The sequence below is a fragment of the Mus musculus genome, chromosome 12 (assembly GCF_000001635.26).
Source record: "Mus musculus strain C57BL/6J chromosome 12, GRCm38.p6 C57BL/6J".
Taxonomy (NCBI): Eukaryota; Metazoa; Chordata; class Mammalia; order Rodentia; family Muridae; genus Mus; species Mus musculus.
The window spans coordinates 103,891,224-103,905,602 of record NC_000078.6 but is presented as its reverse complement, the minus strand read 5'-3'; the positions used below and the strand labels follow the sequence as shown (position 1 = coordinate 103,905,602).

The window sequence follows — 14,379 nt, the reverse complement described above, 5'->3', positions numbered from 1 at the left end:
AATCTGCCATTCTGGAAATGTCTCTGGTTCAGAGAGGTCAATTAACCTGTCTAAGGGCAGCCCAGCTCTTCCTTACAGAGCTATTCTCTGCCCCGTAGCCTGTCCCCTGGCCACTGTGCACCAGCCTGTCAGGAATTTCCTGTCAGTCAGAGTCCATTCTCCTGCAAAGGAAACAAAGAATTCATATCTACAATTGCAAGGAGCAATCTCTTTGTTTTGGTCCTGTGTCTCCATTCATCAAGTGGGCACATAACCTACTCTGAGCCCCTGGTGGAGGCAGTGAATCTTCAGCCCCAGGCATCTGGAAGCAGATGGCTCAGTAAATATTGACTTTGCTTACATGTGAGCAACCCAAGAATTGCCCAGGAGAGTGCAGGACCAGCCAGCCATATTGTGTCTTCCTAGAGGCCATGTGACTCAGGACACCAGACGCACCTTGGACACCTGATTTTGTGTTTGTTGTGTTTATGAGAGATGAGTGTTCTGACTGCTTTGCTTAGGACTCCTTTGGTTTAGGAGCAGAGAGAGCTGAGCTCTGTCCCGAACAGTGTGGGTGGTACCTCAGTGCCCAATCGATGAACTTAGCCCCTCTCTGTTTGCTCTACCAATAACTGTGGTGACATTGGTTAATATTCACTAGCAAACTCCCCCATATCCATCTTGGCTCCCACTACTTAAATACAGACTAGGACAGGGCTCTGTCTCCTCAGCCTCGGTCACCACCCAGCTCTGGGACAGCAAGCTGTGAGTATATTTTTCCCAGGGGAAATATTGGAGGGGCCCCTGAGTCTCTGCACTTCCCAAGCAGGCAGCCATTCTGGGAGCAGGGGTAATACAGGGACTATAAAGTCAATCGCACCTGTGGCACCTAGGCCTCTTTTTGCCATGGGAACATCAATCCCTAAGCTCCCTTCTTGAACCTTGCTGCCCAGTAGATAGCTAGTATCTTCAGGTGACAGGAGACAAAGACGTGTAGGGGCCAAGGTGCAGCCACAGCCATTTCCATGTAGACAGTGCCCACCTTTTGCTAGTCTTTCCTGTGTGGCCTTTTCCAGCCCTGATCCCACGCCCCTGCATCTTGGATAAGCAAGGTAAGACTAGAAGGACAGTGGGAGCTGTGGCTCTCCAGCTATACCCGAGATGCACATACTAGGACCTCAGCCTATAGGTCATGGTGGCTGTCTCAAGCATAGTGGCCTGGGAGATCTGTGTGTGTGTGTGTGTGTGTGTGTGTGTGTGTGTGTGTGTGTGAGAGAGAGAGAGAGAGAGAGAGAGAGAGAGAGAGAGAGAGAGAGAGAGAGAGAGAGAGAGAGAGAGAGACTTGGCTTGAGACAACTTCCTGAGTGAGGATGCTAAAGTGTCCCATCTCTAAGCAAAGCACTCATGTACTATTTCAGCTCCACAGCCCCTCATGGAGGAGGCTACTGGCTTATTCCCATTTTACAGATGAGGAGATGAGGATAATAGTTTGTCCCAATCATACATAGCCTACCTTTCAAACTGAGGCAGCTTCTCCAGACTTCAGGCTCCTGATTTTGCTGACTGAGACATCTTCCCCTCTGGGCTGTAGCCTTGGATAGCTTCTAACCTCGCTGCTCTATTAGGCAGAAGAGCTTCACCCATTCCCTCTGGCCAGCCTTGCTCTATGGAGATTGGTTTGGTTTATCATCCTGCTCTTTTGTAATGTAAGCAAGAGCGAGGCAGCCAGGTTCACAGGATACAAATATCCTGAAAAAGCCAGAGCTAATGAGGGGTGCTTCTGGGAGCTCTGAACACTGGCTCTCTGAACCACTCACTTAATCTTCCTCAGGTAACTGACGTTCCAAAAGTAAGGGGTGTAGGGTCACACAGAGGAGCAACAATCCAGCCTTAGACCTGTCATTTTAGCACTAGTATAGAGTGGAGCCTCAGTAGCCGCCCTCTGCTATCTATTTCAAGTGTTCTGGCTTCAATTTTGTACATAGAAAAGGGCTAGAACCTAGAACTAAACTGTGTGAGATTGAACACCAGCTCTTTTTCCAGCTGGTTCTGTGGGGTTGAGAATGTGACTTAGCCTGTCTGGACCTCAGTTTTTCTCCCTATAAAATAGAACTAATGTGAAGGGAAAGTTAGATGAACTGGGTATAAAACACATTTTGTGAGCATGTCCAAAAGGACTGCAGTTATTGCTTGTGCTTGCACAGTACATGACTGCTATCGATTGGGGGTGCACATGGGGGTGATGGGACATGCAACTGACCCAGGCCTGGCATTGCCTAGCAGGAGACCATCTGTCTATGCTAGTTAATTGTGACTTTGTTCCTGCCACGCCCCGTTCTTTAGAAGACTCCTCTGTGCAAACAGGGGGCTTAAAGAGATGAGGTCATTTGTCCCGGGGCCACTGGCAATAAATGGCAGAGCTGGGCTTCCACAGATTGTGGCCTGCTACAGTTGATTCTCTGGGTCTGCTTGGGTTACCCTTAGTGGATTGTTCATTTTCTTTCTTAGCTACAATGGTACAGAATGAAAAAGGGGAGGTATCACCTCTCTCTTGCCTCCTAGAGGCCACATCCACCAACCTCTGAAGTCAGAATGTCACCATGTGTGTTCTCCAGCTTTTTGGCTTCTGTCCCTACACCACAGGATTTTAAGCTTCTTCCTCCTCTCCAGTTGTCTGTCTGTCTTCCCTGTCTCAGGGACCTGAAGGTCATAAGGGCTCATCAGGGAGAAAGCAGGGCTCGGGACCCTGAGATTTGAAGGAACAGGACGGGATGCAAAATGTACCTACCTGGATGCTTGATACCAGAGTCAGGGCCTGTGACACTTCACATCCACTGGCATTGTGATCTGATTAAGAAATGCCTAGCACAATAGCTGAACACTAAAGGAATGTCCCAAAGAGGATTATCTGAGATTGTAAACTTGCTCCAAATGTGGGTGCTCCATTCCATGTGTGGGAGTCCCAACAAAAGGAGGCAGTGAGCTGAACTCTGGCCCTCCCTATCCTGTTTCCTCACCCTCTGAGGGGAGAGCCAGCAGCTGCTTTGGGCTGGGGCCACCAGCATGCCTTTCCACCAGGAAGCACCATATCCCCTCAAACTGTGGCCGAAATAAACCTCTCCCCACTTAAGTTAATTCTTCTCAACAATTTGACCCAGCCCTGGTTTTCTCAAGTCTGAGACCCAAGCATAGTGTCAGTCAGGGATGGGGGCGAGGAGGTTGTCTCTCCAGGCCTCAGCCCCTTCATCATCGAAGGAAGAAAAGGGAAAGATGGAAGAGAGTGTGACCACCCTACCAGGGCCCCCTCTCCTTCCCCATGCTGGCCTTCCCTCCTTGAGGCTGAGCAACCCCCAAACAGAGCATGTCATTTCATCTCCCCCTCCCCCCAACCCTGCTAAACAGAGATTCTTGGCACTAAGTCCAATGTCTGGGATGAGGAAATAGTTCAGTCAGTCCAATGCTTAACACCCAAGTCTGAGGACCAGAGTTTGCTCCTTAGAAGCCAAGGCACAAGCCGAGTAAGGAGGCGTGCTTTTGTAATCAACCCCAGCCCCCAGGGAGATGGACACAGGAAGATCTCTGCCTTGCTGTCAGCCTCTGACCTGAGGTCACTTGGTATGTTTTCTTGTCACCCTGTGAAGGGCCAGCCTCTTGATGAAGGTGGGAAATTTCCAAGGTGCTCGCCAAATTAAAACAAGAAGTAGCAAAAACATCAGGAATGGAAAAATACAGAACTCAATTCAGTGTCCTCTCCAGCCCTAACACACCAGCCTGTTTATGAAAACATCAACATGTACTGTGCAATCCGTGTTCGGCTCTCCAGACTATTTACAGTGAAAGGGCAGAAAGCATGGTGGTAGCTAGAGAGACGTCTGAACTCTGTTGTGCTATAACGTTGGAAAGATACTTTTTACAGGTCAAGGGCAGGCAAAATTCAATATTTCTTGTCTTCAACTTTCCCCCTTCAGGTTTGCAGATCCCAAACTTGAGGGTTTCATTGTATTAAGATGATAATTCTAGCTATGGGTCTAGGGAGTGTAGCTCTCTTGGTAGAGCGTTCACATAAGACACATGAAGCCCAGAGCTACATAAAGAGGACATGGTGGTACACACCTGTCATCCCAACACTCTAGAAGTAGAAGGATCAGATGTTCAGGGCCATCCTCATCTAGATGGTTAGTTTAAGGCTAGCCTGAGACATATGAGGTTCTCTCAAAAGAGTAAAATAAAAAGGATGGTGATTCCATTATTGAACTAATAGCTGACTATGTGGTCTGGCTGCCTGAAGATTCTTCATAGATGTGGCCTCAGCTTCCCCAATATGATGAGAGCATGGGGCTGTAGACTAGTAGCCTGTGGCACATCACAGTAAAGAGAATTCTGTAGAACCAGGGAGGCTGGGGCTGGGGGTGTGATCTTGACTTTGGCTGTCTGCAGGCAGAGTTTGCCCTCTCTGATGCAACTCAAGTCTTGCTTCACTTCAGCCACGCAACACATTGCCCTTCTCTGACCCCTTTTTCCAACCTCTGAGCTTGCAGCATCTGCCAACCGTCCATCCCCAAGATTGCCCGTTGTGAACTTGTCCATGGAAGATCTGATATGGCAGAAACTTAACGCCCTGTGTTCTCCCAGGCCCACCTTGTAGGAGAGGGAAGACAAGGATCAAATCACTTGTCCTGCCTCACACAGCTAGAGGGTGACAGAGCCTGGGTTAGAACTTAGGGCTGTGATGAATAGATGTCCCCACCACACACAAATCCCATATTAAAGCAGAGGCACTAACTTCTGCTCTTCCAGAACTGTGATAGGAGTAGTGGCAAGATGGCAGATGGGCTGCCAGAGATGAGGCCAGGCCAGCCTTGGGTTGGGATTACAGAGCAGAGCAGAGACAGTCCCTCTTTTAGAGAAAGCCACTAGGGACTGAGGTTCCTTGTGAGGGCTGAGTGTGGACAGTGCCTGCATTCATCCTATTCCTCCTCCTCCTCTTTTTCCTCCTCTTCCTCCTCCTCCTCCTCCTCTTCCTCTATGCATTTATTTTTATCTTAGGTGTATGAGTGTTCTGCCTCGGGTAGTGCTTAAGGAGGCCAGAGGAAGGCTACAGATGCCCTGAAACTAGTTCCAGATGGTTGTAACCTGTCATTGGAGGTCCTGGGAATCAACCTCAAGCCATTCTCTTCTAGAGTCCAAGTGTTCCTACCTACTATGCCATCTCTCCAGCTCATCTGGCTAGTTTTTCCCAACCTTAGACTTCTCTGTTTGCCCAGGTCACCAACATTTATCTCCTCTCCTGTAAGGATCACCACTATATCAACATGCTCTCCCTGGGGACTAGAGGTAGCAGTAGCACCCTCCCATGGATTCTTCCAACTTCGAGTGATTGTTAATCCAGACAACAGCGTTCCTCTTATAATTACTGACAAGACCACTTCTCACCCGATGCCTTGGTTTCTTCCCTACAAAATGGGTTGGGGACCTGTGCTTCAAGACCATTTCAGGTGGAACCTGAACGGTTGAGAGAATTGGTGAGGAACTGAATTACCCATCAGTGTAATGTCGGTCCGCTGTGCTGTCACTTGTTAACTTGGAGTGCATAGTTTATCATCTCCCTTCCCAGCAAACTGAAGGGCAATAACAGCTTCCCTGCAGGACCCTGGGAGTTCACACAAGTGAGGGCTCAGGACAACACTGGACAGATGGAGAGCATCCTATCTGATCTTACTTTGTTTTCACACGTGCATTTGTGTGATGTGTGAACAAGTATGTGCAAACACACACCAGTGCATGTGTGTACAAAGGCTTCAAGTTGATGTTGGATGTTTTCCTCAGCCACTTTCCACCTCATTCATCAAAGTAGTGTCTCTCATTGAACTTCTCTCAGAGCTTCTTCGAGATTCTGGCTAGCAAAGCCAACCCACTTGTCTCATGGGTGTCCTGTCCCTTACTCCCCCCTCCCCTATGCTGGGATTGTAGGTGGCTACTATGTCCCTATCTTATGTGGGTTCTCAACAGCTAAACCCAGATCCTCACACTTGCCTAACAAGTGCTTTAGCTACAGAACTGTCTCCATTTTTAAAACATTTTTTTCTTCAAAGATAGCAGTTCAGAACAATGCTTAATCTAGGCTGGGCACAGTGCCTGTTACTAGACCACCACAGTTACTTTGATATTGTGTCAAGTGATAGCTGATAGGAGTCACCACAGCCCTGACCTTGCATCTCTTTCTGTGTCTTGCAGGAAAATGACTCCCTCCATCTCATGGGGTCTACTGCTTCTGGCAGGCCTGTGTTGCCTGGTCCCCAGCTTTCTGGCTGAGGATGTTCAGGAGACAGACACCTCCCAGAAGGATCAGTCCCCAGCCTCCCATGAGATCGCTACAAACCTGGGAGACTTTGCAATCAGCCTATACCGGGAGCTGGTCCATCAGTCCAACACTTCCAACATCTTCTTCTCCCCAGTGAGCATTGCCACAGCCTTTGCTATGCTCTCCCTAGGGAGCAAGGGTGACACTCACACGCAGATCCTAGAGGGCCTGCAGTTCAACCTCACACAAACATCGGAGGCTGACATCCACAAGTCCTTCCAACACCTCCTCCAAACCCTCAACAGACCAGACAGTGAGCTGCAGCTGAGCACAGGCAATGGCCTCTTTGTCAACAATGACCTGAAGCTGGTGGAGAAGTTTCTGGAAGAGGCCAAGAACCATTATCAGGCAGAAGTCTTCTCTGTCAACTTTGCAGAGTCAGAGGAGGCCAAGAAAGTGATTAATGATTTTGTGGAGAAGGGAACCCAAGGAAAGATAGCTGAGGCGGTGAAAAAACTGGACCAAGACACAGTTTTCGCCCTGGCAAATTACATTCTCTTTAAAGGTAAGTGGCAGAACCAGCTTGAGTTGGCGACCATGGAGACACCCATACATATTCTCAAGGACCAGTTTATGAGCTTCACGCCAAGCTGTGGTATTGCCCCATCACGTTCCCTACTCTATGATGTGTACTCTGACATCTTTCAAATTATCAATTAAGCTTAGGAATTGGCTTCAAACTTCAAGTCCACTGACTTCTTTGAAGGACTGATTGGGGCCTTGGTTGTCCTAATGTTCATCTCCCCTACAAAGAGAGTTGTAGAATGTGCAATCCTTCCCCAGCTTCAAAACCAACTGTCCTCGTTGTGATGGTCTGAAGAGAGTACCATTCCATGGAGTGTACTTGATCAGCCCCTCTGTTGCATACCACCATTATGACCTCTGGAAACATTGGCTTGAATCTGGCCACTCTAATCTATTAGCCTTGATATTGGACCAGCCATTTTACCTGTTTGGGGTGTGACTGCCCATATTACAAGGGACAAAGCTAGCTGACTGCTGTGTGGGGAATGAAAGAATTAGGGAGGTTACCCAGTGCACTGACATAAGCACCTGATCAACTAACATCCCAAGCAGGGCCTCCAGCCTGGAAGTCATTAGGTCAAGACTCTCCAGAAATTGGAGTCAAAAGCAGAAGCTGCTCTGGCCTTCATGACACCCTTGCCACCAACAGAGTCCTGTGGAGGACACTATCAGGCCAGCACAGCTCAAGGCCCATCATTTCTGTGACAAGTGTAGGTGTCAACTCCACCCCAACCCATTCACCAATTCCTATCCAAAAGGAAGGTGAAGTTAGGATTCCTGCTGTCCTTCTCTTGCTGACAGCCTTGATCTTGGGTCCCTGAGAACTCAGCCCACACTGACAGCTTCAGAGATGGGTCCCTGAGACCTGTGTCCACTCCAATGACCTTGGTGACAGGTTCCCTGGAGCCTCTCCCACTCTAGTGGCCTTGTTGATATGTCTCTGAGACTCTAAGGCATTCCGATGGGTTCTTTTTGGTGGTTCCCCAAAGTCCCAACCTACTCCAGTATTCTTGACGGTGGTGGTTTTATACAGCAGATAGACTTCTGCACTGAACCCTTGAATGTAGAAAGGGGCTTGAGGTGCCAAAAAACATTTGTCCTGAGTTATGAATGAATTTCCAATGAGTGTGCCACTCCTGATAAGAATAGCTTCAGGAATTCCATTTATAACCCCAAGTCACCTTTCTATAAGTATATAACAATTATGTAAGATATTTTCTAGGCACCACGGGGATGGTAGCTCTCAGCTTCTGTGGTCTGGAAAGTCTAAGTACTCCTTGAGTCCTGAGTTACCCTCACCAAAGTGCCTGGGCAGCCTAGAAGGCTAGTAGTGTTCCCCTGACCCCCCACCCCGTGCACATGAAAAGTCAATGGGCTGTGTCACCACCTCATTGTCTAAGGTCTGCTCTCACTCTCCCCTCTTCAGGCAAATGGAAGAAGCCATTCGATCCTGAGAACACTGAGGAAGCTGAGTTCCACGTGGACGAGTCCACCACGGTGAAGGTGCCCATGATGACCCTCTCGGGAATGCTTGATGTGCACCATTGCAGCACGCTGTCCAGCTGGGTGCTGCTGATGGATTATGCAGGCAATGCCACTGCTGTCTTCCTTCTGCCCGATGATGGGAAGATGCAGCATCTGGAGCAAACTCTCAGCAAGGAGCTCATCTCCAAGTTCCTGCTAAAGAGGCCCAGAAGGTGACACCCAGACAGAGACCTTCCCTGAGTGTCCCAAAGGACAGAAAGTGCTTGCAGAGGGTGGACTCTAATCCAAGGCCACAGCTAAGTGTATAGGCCAGAAATAGAGCTCTCTGGGCAAGTTTGCAGGGCAAGGCTCTGTTCCTGTCAGTCCTCCACATTGCTGCTAGGTCTCCAGGACCCAGCTGTCCTAGAGTGTGCTCCACAGATCAGAGGACCTGTGCACTCTGAGTTCTGGGCTCTGCTGCCTGTGAGAAACCATGAGCTACCTGGAACTTCTGGCAGTCCTGAGGTTAAGTGTGTTAAGTCCAGAGGTTGTATCCTTCCTTCCTGGCCAGGCCTCTGATTAGGTCTAAAACCAATAAAAGTGCAGAGAAGCAGATAAGGCTAAGACTAGAGTGGGTCCCAGGTCCTGAGGGCTGGTCAGACCCTATTGGGCCCTTCTCTATCCCTGTAGTTTAGCTTTCAGCCCTATGAGGGTGAGGGGAATGTCACTCATCTGCACTGACCCTAGCTCCCCTGAGAGAATCAGATCCAAGGGGGATCCCTTGCTCTAGAGGAGGGATTGACCAAACACAACAGGTCACAGTGAGGCTTGGCTCCCTGTAAAAACCCTGAATCTGCCTGGAGGGCTTCTTGAAGAAGGTGGCATTTCAGGGGCTTCCAGGAGCTTGAGCTTTGAAATCCCACTGATTTTTACCTTCTCTTCTGCTGGAAGGTGACCATGGAAAAGGGAAGCACGGGAAGGTGGTTTCATGTCCTGCTGGGTTAGTGGCACATTCAGTGTGAAAACCAGCCAGAAATAATTCCACAACTGGGTGGGTCTTGACAGAAACCAGAAATCCCATGAAACTCCTATAATTTTAACTCTTACCTGACCACCAGGTTAGCCCAGATCCACTTCCCCAGACTGTCCATCTCTGGAGAATATAACTTGAAGACACTCATGAGTCCACTGGGCATCACCCGGATCTTCAACAATGGGGCTGACCTCTCCGGAATCACAGAGGAGAATGCTCCCCTGAAGCTCAGCCAGGTGACCATGGCAATGTCGAGATGTCCTGTGTGACTGACTGTAGGGCAGCACAGGATGTGGAGATAGTTCAGAGCAAGGCTGGGGAAGACGAAAAGGATGAATACAGATTCCGGGCTAAGGTCTTTCTGAGGACTGTCCGGATTCACTTGGCTAGGGCGTGGTCAGATGTCAGCTGGGAGGGTCTTCTTATGCAGATGGAATTGTGGGCCCTTCCCTGAGCTGCTGTCCCAATCCTTGGTTTCATCATTATCTGGAGAATTTGACTTTTGGACTCAGATTACGAATGTTCACATAGAGGTTTAGGCCTGGTGACCTCAAGAGGGTGCTCTGGAATCATCCATTCCTGATACTTAGAGCTATTAGTGAAACATCCATTTGAAAGTATGATTTCTGAGAAATTAAAGGCAGTTCAGAATGGGCAGAATATTCTTAAGAGTTTGGACATCAAAGGTCATCCTCAAAACCGTGTCACAGTGTGCTCACAGCTACACACTGAACAGGGACACTTGCATAGAGGACATGAAGTTCCTCTCTCTGAAGCTCTGAGCTGCATCCCAGGCCATGAGAGATGGAATCAGGAAGGGAGAACAGAGGGGAATGGACCAAGGCAGGCGAAGAGTGGGAGAGGAGGAGAGTTCTTAAGTGGTCACCATGAAAGGGGTCTGGGGGAAGAGCAGGAATAGATGAAGGGAGACACTCCATAGTGAAGTCTTCCCTGGGTGAGTCCCATGTGAGACATAGCTCCAGCCAGAAATGGAAATCACCCTACCTGCAACTGGGCCTCTGCTTCTCTCTCCACAGGCTGTGCATAAGGCTGTGCTGACCATGGATGAGACAGGAACAGAAGCTGCAGCAGCTACAGTCTTACTAGCCGTTCCTTATTCTATGCCCCCTATCGTGCGCTTCGATCACCCTTTCCTTTTCATAATATTTGAAGAACACACTCAGAGCCCCCTCTTTGTGGGAAAAGTGGTAGATCCCACACATAAATGACCACCCTAAGATGTCATCCTTCCTTCTGAATTGGGTTCCTTCCATTAAACACAGGCTGGCCTGGCTCGTGCCTGATGCTACAGCAAGTTCTTGACTCTGTGGGTTTGTGTGTGTGTGTGTGTGTGTGTGTGTGTGTGTGTGTGTGTGTGTGTGTGTCTTTATGCCCTGAGTTTGTTGTGGACTTGAGATCATAGTATGTCTTGATATCTCCTCCAGCCATGCAAATAGGTTGTGGGTAGAGGACTGTGGCTGAGACCACAGACTCCGGTCCAAGAACCATCTGCTCTAAAAAAAATAAATCTGCCATCTCTGGAAAATAAAGAGGATATGCTCAATGACTCAGGGTCCAGTAAAAGCCCATGTCCTCTAGTGATTCCTTCTCCTCTGCCCTCTGCCCCAGGCTGGTGTCCCTCCCACTGCTAGTGGGGCCACAGACCATGGTGATCACCAAGGGCTTTCAGAGTTGCCAGTTCAGGGGCCAGCTGTCAGCATTGCCATCTTCCTATTCCATCAAGGCTAGGTCACTTCCCCTCTCATTCCAACATGTCACCTCACCATGGCTGGCCCCTCCATCTTACCTGCAATTTCCTGAGAATGAATAGGGGAGATTGTTGGCCAAGGCTGCTGTATGACTTTTCCCAGAGAGATATGAACAAACGTCTGCTTGCCCCAGACATGGTGCCAATGGTATCACTGCATTCAAGTCTAGCATGGTGAACCAATGTGTTTATTGCAGGTAATTTAGATGGCTCAAGTGCAGCTGCATCACTGAGAAGCCCACCCCTAGCATGAGTGACAGCTCATGATAGGTGCATCCTGGGAGCACGCTTGAACAACTTGGCAGAGAACCTGCAGAAGACGTTTCTTTTCCCAGCTATTGCTTACAGCTTTGCTGTGCTCGGGGAGGACCTACCCCGTACTTTTTAGAGGCTTCCTGGGCCTTTTTCTCTGCTGTCGTATAGGGTCCTCCCATCTCCCTTCAGAGGAGAATGTTTCAGGACAAAGCAAGTCGCTACACAACCGAGCCTGACTTCCATGGAGCAGGAGCGGGACCCCAACCTGCTCCTTGTTGTTTCTGTCGGCCAAGGTGTTTAGGAGAGGGGTTCACACATTTCCTAGAAGCAACCCCTCTCCCAGTGAGCAGGGTGGGCATCTCTGGGTCTCAAGTGCACAGGCATAGCAGGCCTGGCTCTATTTACTCCATGTCCCCCATCTTCATCTTCAGTTACAGGACCATGGTTGTGGGTGGCTTCAAACGGCCATCACAAGGAGAAACCAGGGTTTCTCCATGATCACTTCTGTCTCTCAAATAACATCCATGCCCCAGCTCCTCCCTTCTCTGTCCTCCTCACTGCCTTTCAGAGATAGTCACATCTCTATAGCTGCAGCAGGAGGCTAACTTGAAAGCCATCCTGGTCACCAGGCCAGACAAACCCAATGATTCCAACATCTGTAAGTCCATTGGATGGATCAGAGTGAACCTGCTGTCCGAATCTACCAGAATGCTCCTATTTTGGAAATATCCTGCCCATCCTAGGCTGATTTAGGAATCCTACCAGCTACTCTCAGATCAAGAATAGACAAATAAACCAAGCCTAAGTCTCGGAGCTCCCTGTGAGTATAAGAGGTCACATCTGTGCAGTTTCATATGGTTTAGCCTATTGCTGGGTCCTGACTGTTGTCTAAACAAAGGGCATATTCGTCTCAGGGGCTCCAACCTCCTCAGTTGCTTCTGATGACACAAACTCTAGCAATCACCTCCAGGAAGGATTTGAACCATGAAGGCCCGGTGATCTGTATTCCTAGGTCCCTGCTGTGTGTATCCTGACTGAAGCTGGGAAATGTCTCAGAACATTTCAGAACATCACTGATCAGAATTTGAACTGACAGGAAGTTCTGGTTCAGGAACTGCCCCCCTAAGACCATGACAGCAGGCTGGGGGCAGGCATGGCTTTGTTGTTCACCTTTCTGACTGGCTGCAAGTCAGGCTGACACCCCAGCTTTTTACTCAGGTGGGGTCCTGGTATGGCCACACCATGATGCTGGCTGCAGACGAGATGTGCTCCCATTCACCCCATCTGAAGATGAAGACAATGAGGTTCTAGGAGGCTGTTTCCCTCCTGCTAAGTCATGTGACTAGTAAGGAGCAAAACCAGTTTCCTGGGAGGCACTGGCTCCTAGAAACCTCAACAACTCTGTTAACTGCTGACTGCACACGGATCTAGTCCCTCCACACCCTGGGAGGCACGCCAGGGCATCTTCCTGCAATACTCACCCCAACTTCCAGGGAAACAGCACAGCTCCTACTCCTATCCATCTATGTTGCCAGGTATTTTCTGATCTTCCAGTGTTGCAGGTTAACTGAGCTGCTCTGTGTACCCAGCCCAGGATGCAGGTCTTCTAGTCCCAGGTCTACCTAACTGCTGTCCTCACACACCATCCACCCAGCATCAGACCTAAAAGCTACCTCAATTTCTCTGGCCCAATTGAAGCTACCAGCAGAGTTTTTGCAGGGACTCGGTATTCTAGTCTTGTTCCTCCACAGGAAGGGACATCCTTAGCTCCGGGACAGGTGAGATGGAAGCATAGAAGCAGACAAGGTGTGTGGCGACACAATAATGGCCTTACATGCTCTATCTGTGTGTGTGGTGTGGCCCTGTCTAACAGGCTGCTTCAGGACACTTTTCAGAGGAAGGGAGGGAGGCACCGTTAGCTAATTCAGTTGGGTATGCTTTTCCATGCCAAGCCAGATGAACTGGAATTTCCAGTTTTCAGGAGAAGTGACCCTGACCCTCTTGGCCCCTTATCTGCATAAAAAGAGTCTCGAGAGCAAATGGACAAAGAGTCGGATGTAGTGACAAACAGATACACACACACACACAAGAGAGGTGTTGGATCTGAATGTAATGTTCCAGTTGAGCATCAGACTTCATATAATACAGAGTAAATTGCAAATCATAACACAATAAGGTACATTGAAGTTTTCCAGGTACAAGAGGAGTGACTTCAAAAGGAACCAGATAAATGTTTACCCTAGAGATTAGCACAGATGCATGAGGAGTGACTTCAAAAGGAAGCAGATAAATGTTTACCATAGAGATTAACACCTCTGCCTCTGGTGGCCATGTCAGGCAAGAGTTTTACAATTTAGTGTTAATAGCACCAGGGGGTTATTAACTCTTGACAGGCTTTAGTGTCACTGACCCCGAAATTCTCTAGGCCTCGTTAAATATTGTCTAGTCTGAAGAATCCTCATAATTAGGATAGTATAATAACTCACTCTTGGTATGGAATGTAGTCAGTAATAAAATTATTATCTCAGTGAGAATTTTAGTCTCTTACTGTAGACAACTGAGTAAATGGCTTTGATTTATTTAGTGCTTAATTAGTTTCTGAATAGGTTAAGCTCCTTGCTGTTATCTGGGATCTAGGAACACTGGGAAAGGCTTTAGCTAACTCAGGATACAATCTCAAAAGGCTTTTACAATAAGGTAATACTAAATACAGAGCACATGGCTCCAAACACTAGACTAATGCAGATTTGGAAAATTAATTTTATGGGTTAGGGGGATGGCCAAAGCTCCAGGAGTAAGTTTCCTTGAAACTCTTTCCTCATGAGAAAGCTTTCAGACTTTCATCTGTCAAGCTGACTCCACCGGACTGCTGTGGCAGAGAAGCCAGTGGGCTCTGAAATCCCCCCCCTTCTGTTCAGTTTTCTTTTATTTATGGTAACCAATACCATGGATCTGCTCCACTGTGCCAGAGCTTATTGTAGGAGCTCAGGCCAA

The 14,379-nt window shown here is 48.6% G+C and overlaps 1 protein-coding gene across 1 annotated transcript; it reads left to right on the top strand.

Annotated features, from left to right (window-relative positions):
- Positions 1-652: 652 nt before the first annotated feature.
- Positions 653-10,677, top strand: Serpina1c (serine (or cysteine) peptidase inhibitor, clade A, member 1C). Its single transcript, NM_009245.2, has 5 exons — positions 653-744; positions 6,214-6,845; positions 8,292-8,562; positions 9,448-9,598; positions 10,400-10,677. Exons 2-5 carry the CDS (start codon positions 6,218-6,220, stop codon positions 10,589-10,591), a joined length of 1,242 nt encoding a protein of 413 aa, NP_033271.1. The 5' UTR covers positions 653-744; positions 6,214-6,217; the 3' UTR covers positions 10,592-10,677.
- Positions 10,678-14,379: the final 3,702 nt, after the last annotated feature.

Excerpts from the sequence above, each read along its gene's own strand:
- Serpina1c (NM_009245.2), top strand. The coding sequence starts at position 6,218 with ATGACTCCCTCCATCTCATGGGGTCTACTGCTTCTGGCAGGCCTGTGT. Across the intron at positions 6,846-8,291 it reads AAATTACATTCTCTTTAAAG|GCAAATGGAAGAAGCCATTC; the intron begins GTAAGTGGCAGA and ends TCCCCTCTTCAG. Across the intron at positions 9,599-10,399 it reads CTCCCCTGAAGCTCAGCCAG|GCTGTGCATAAGGCTGTGCT; the intron begins GTGACCATGGCA and ends CTCTCTCCACAG.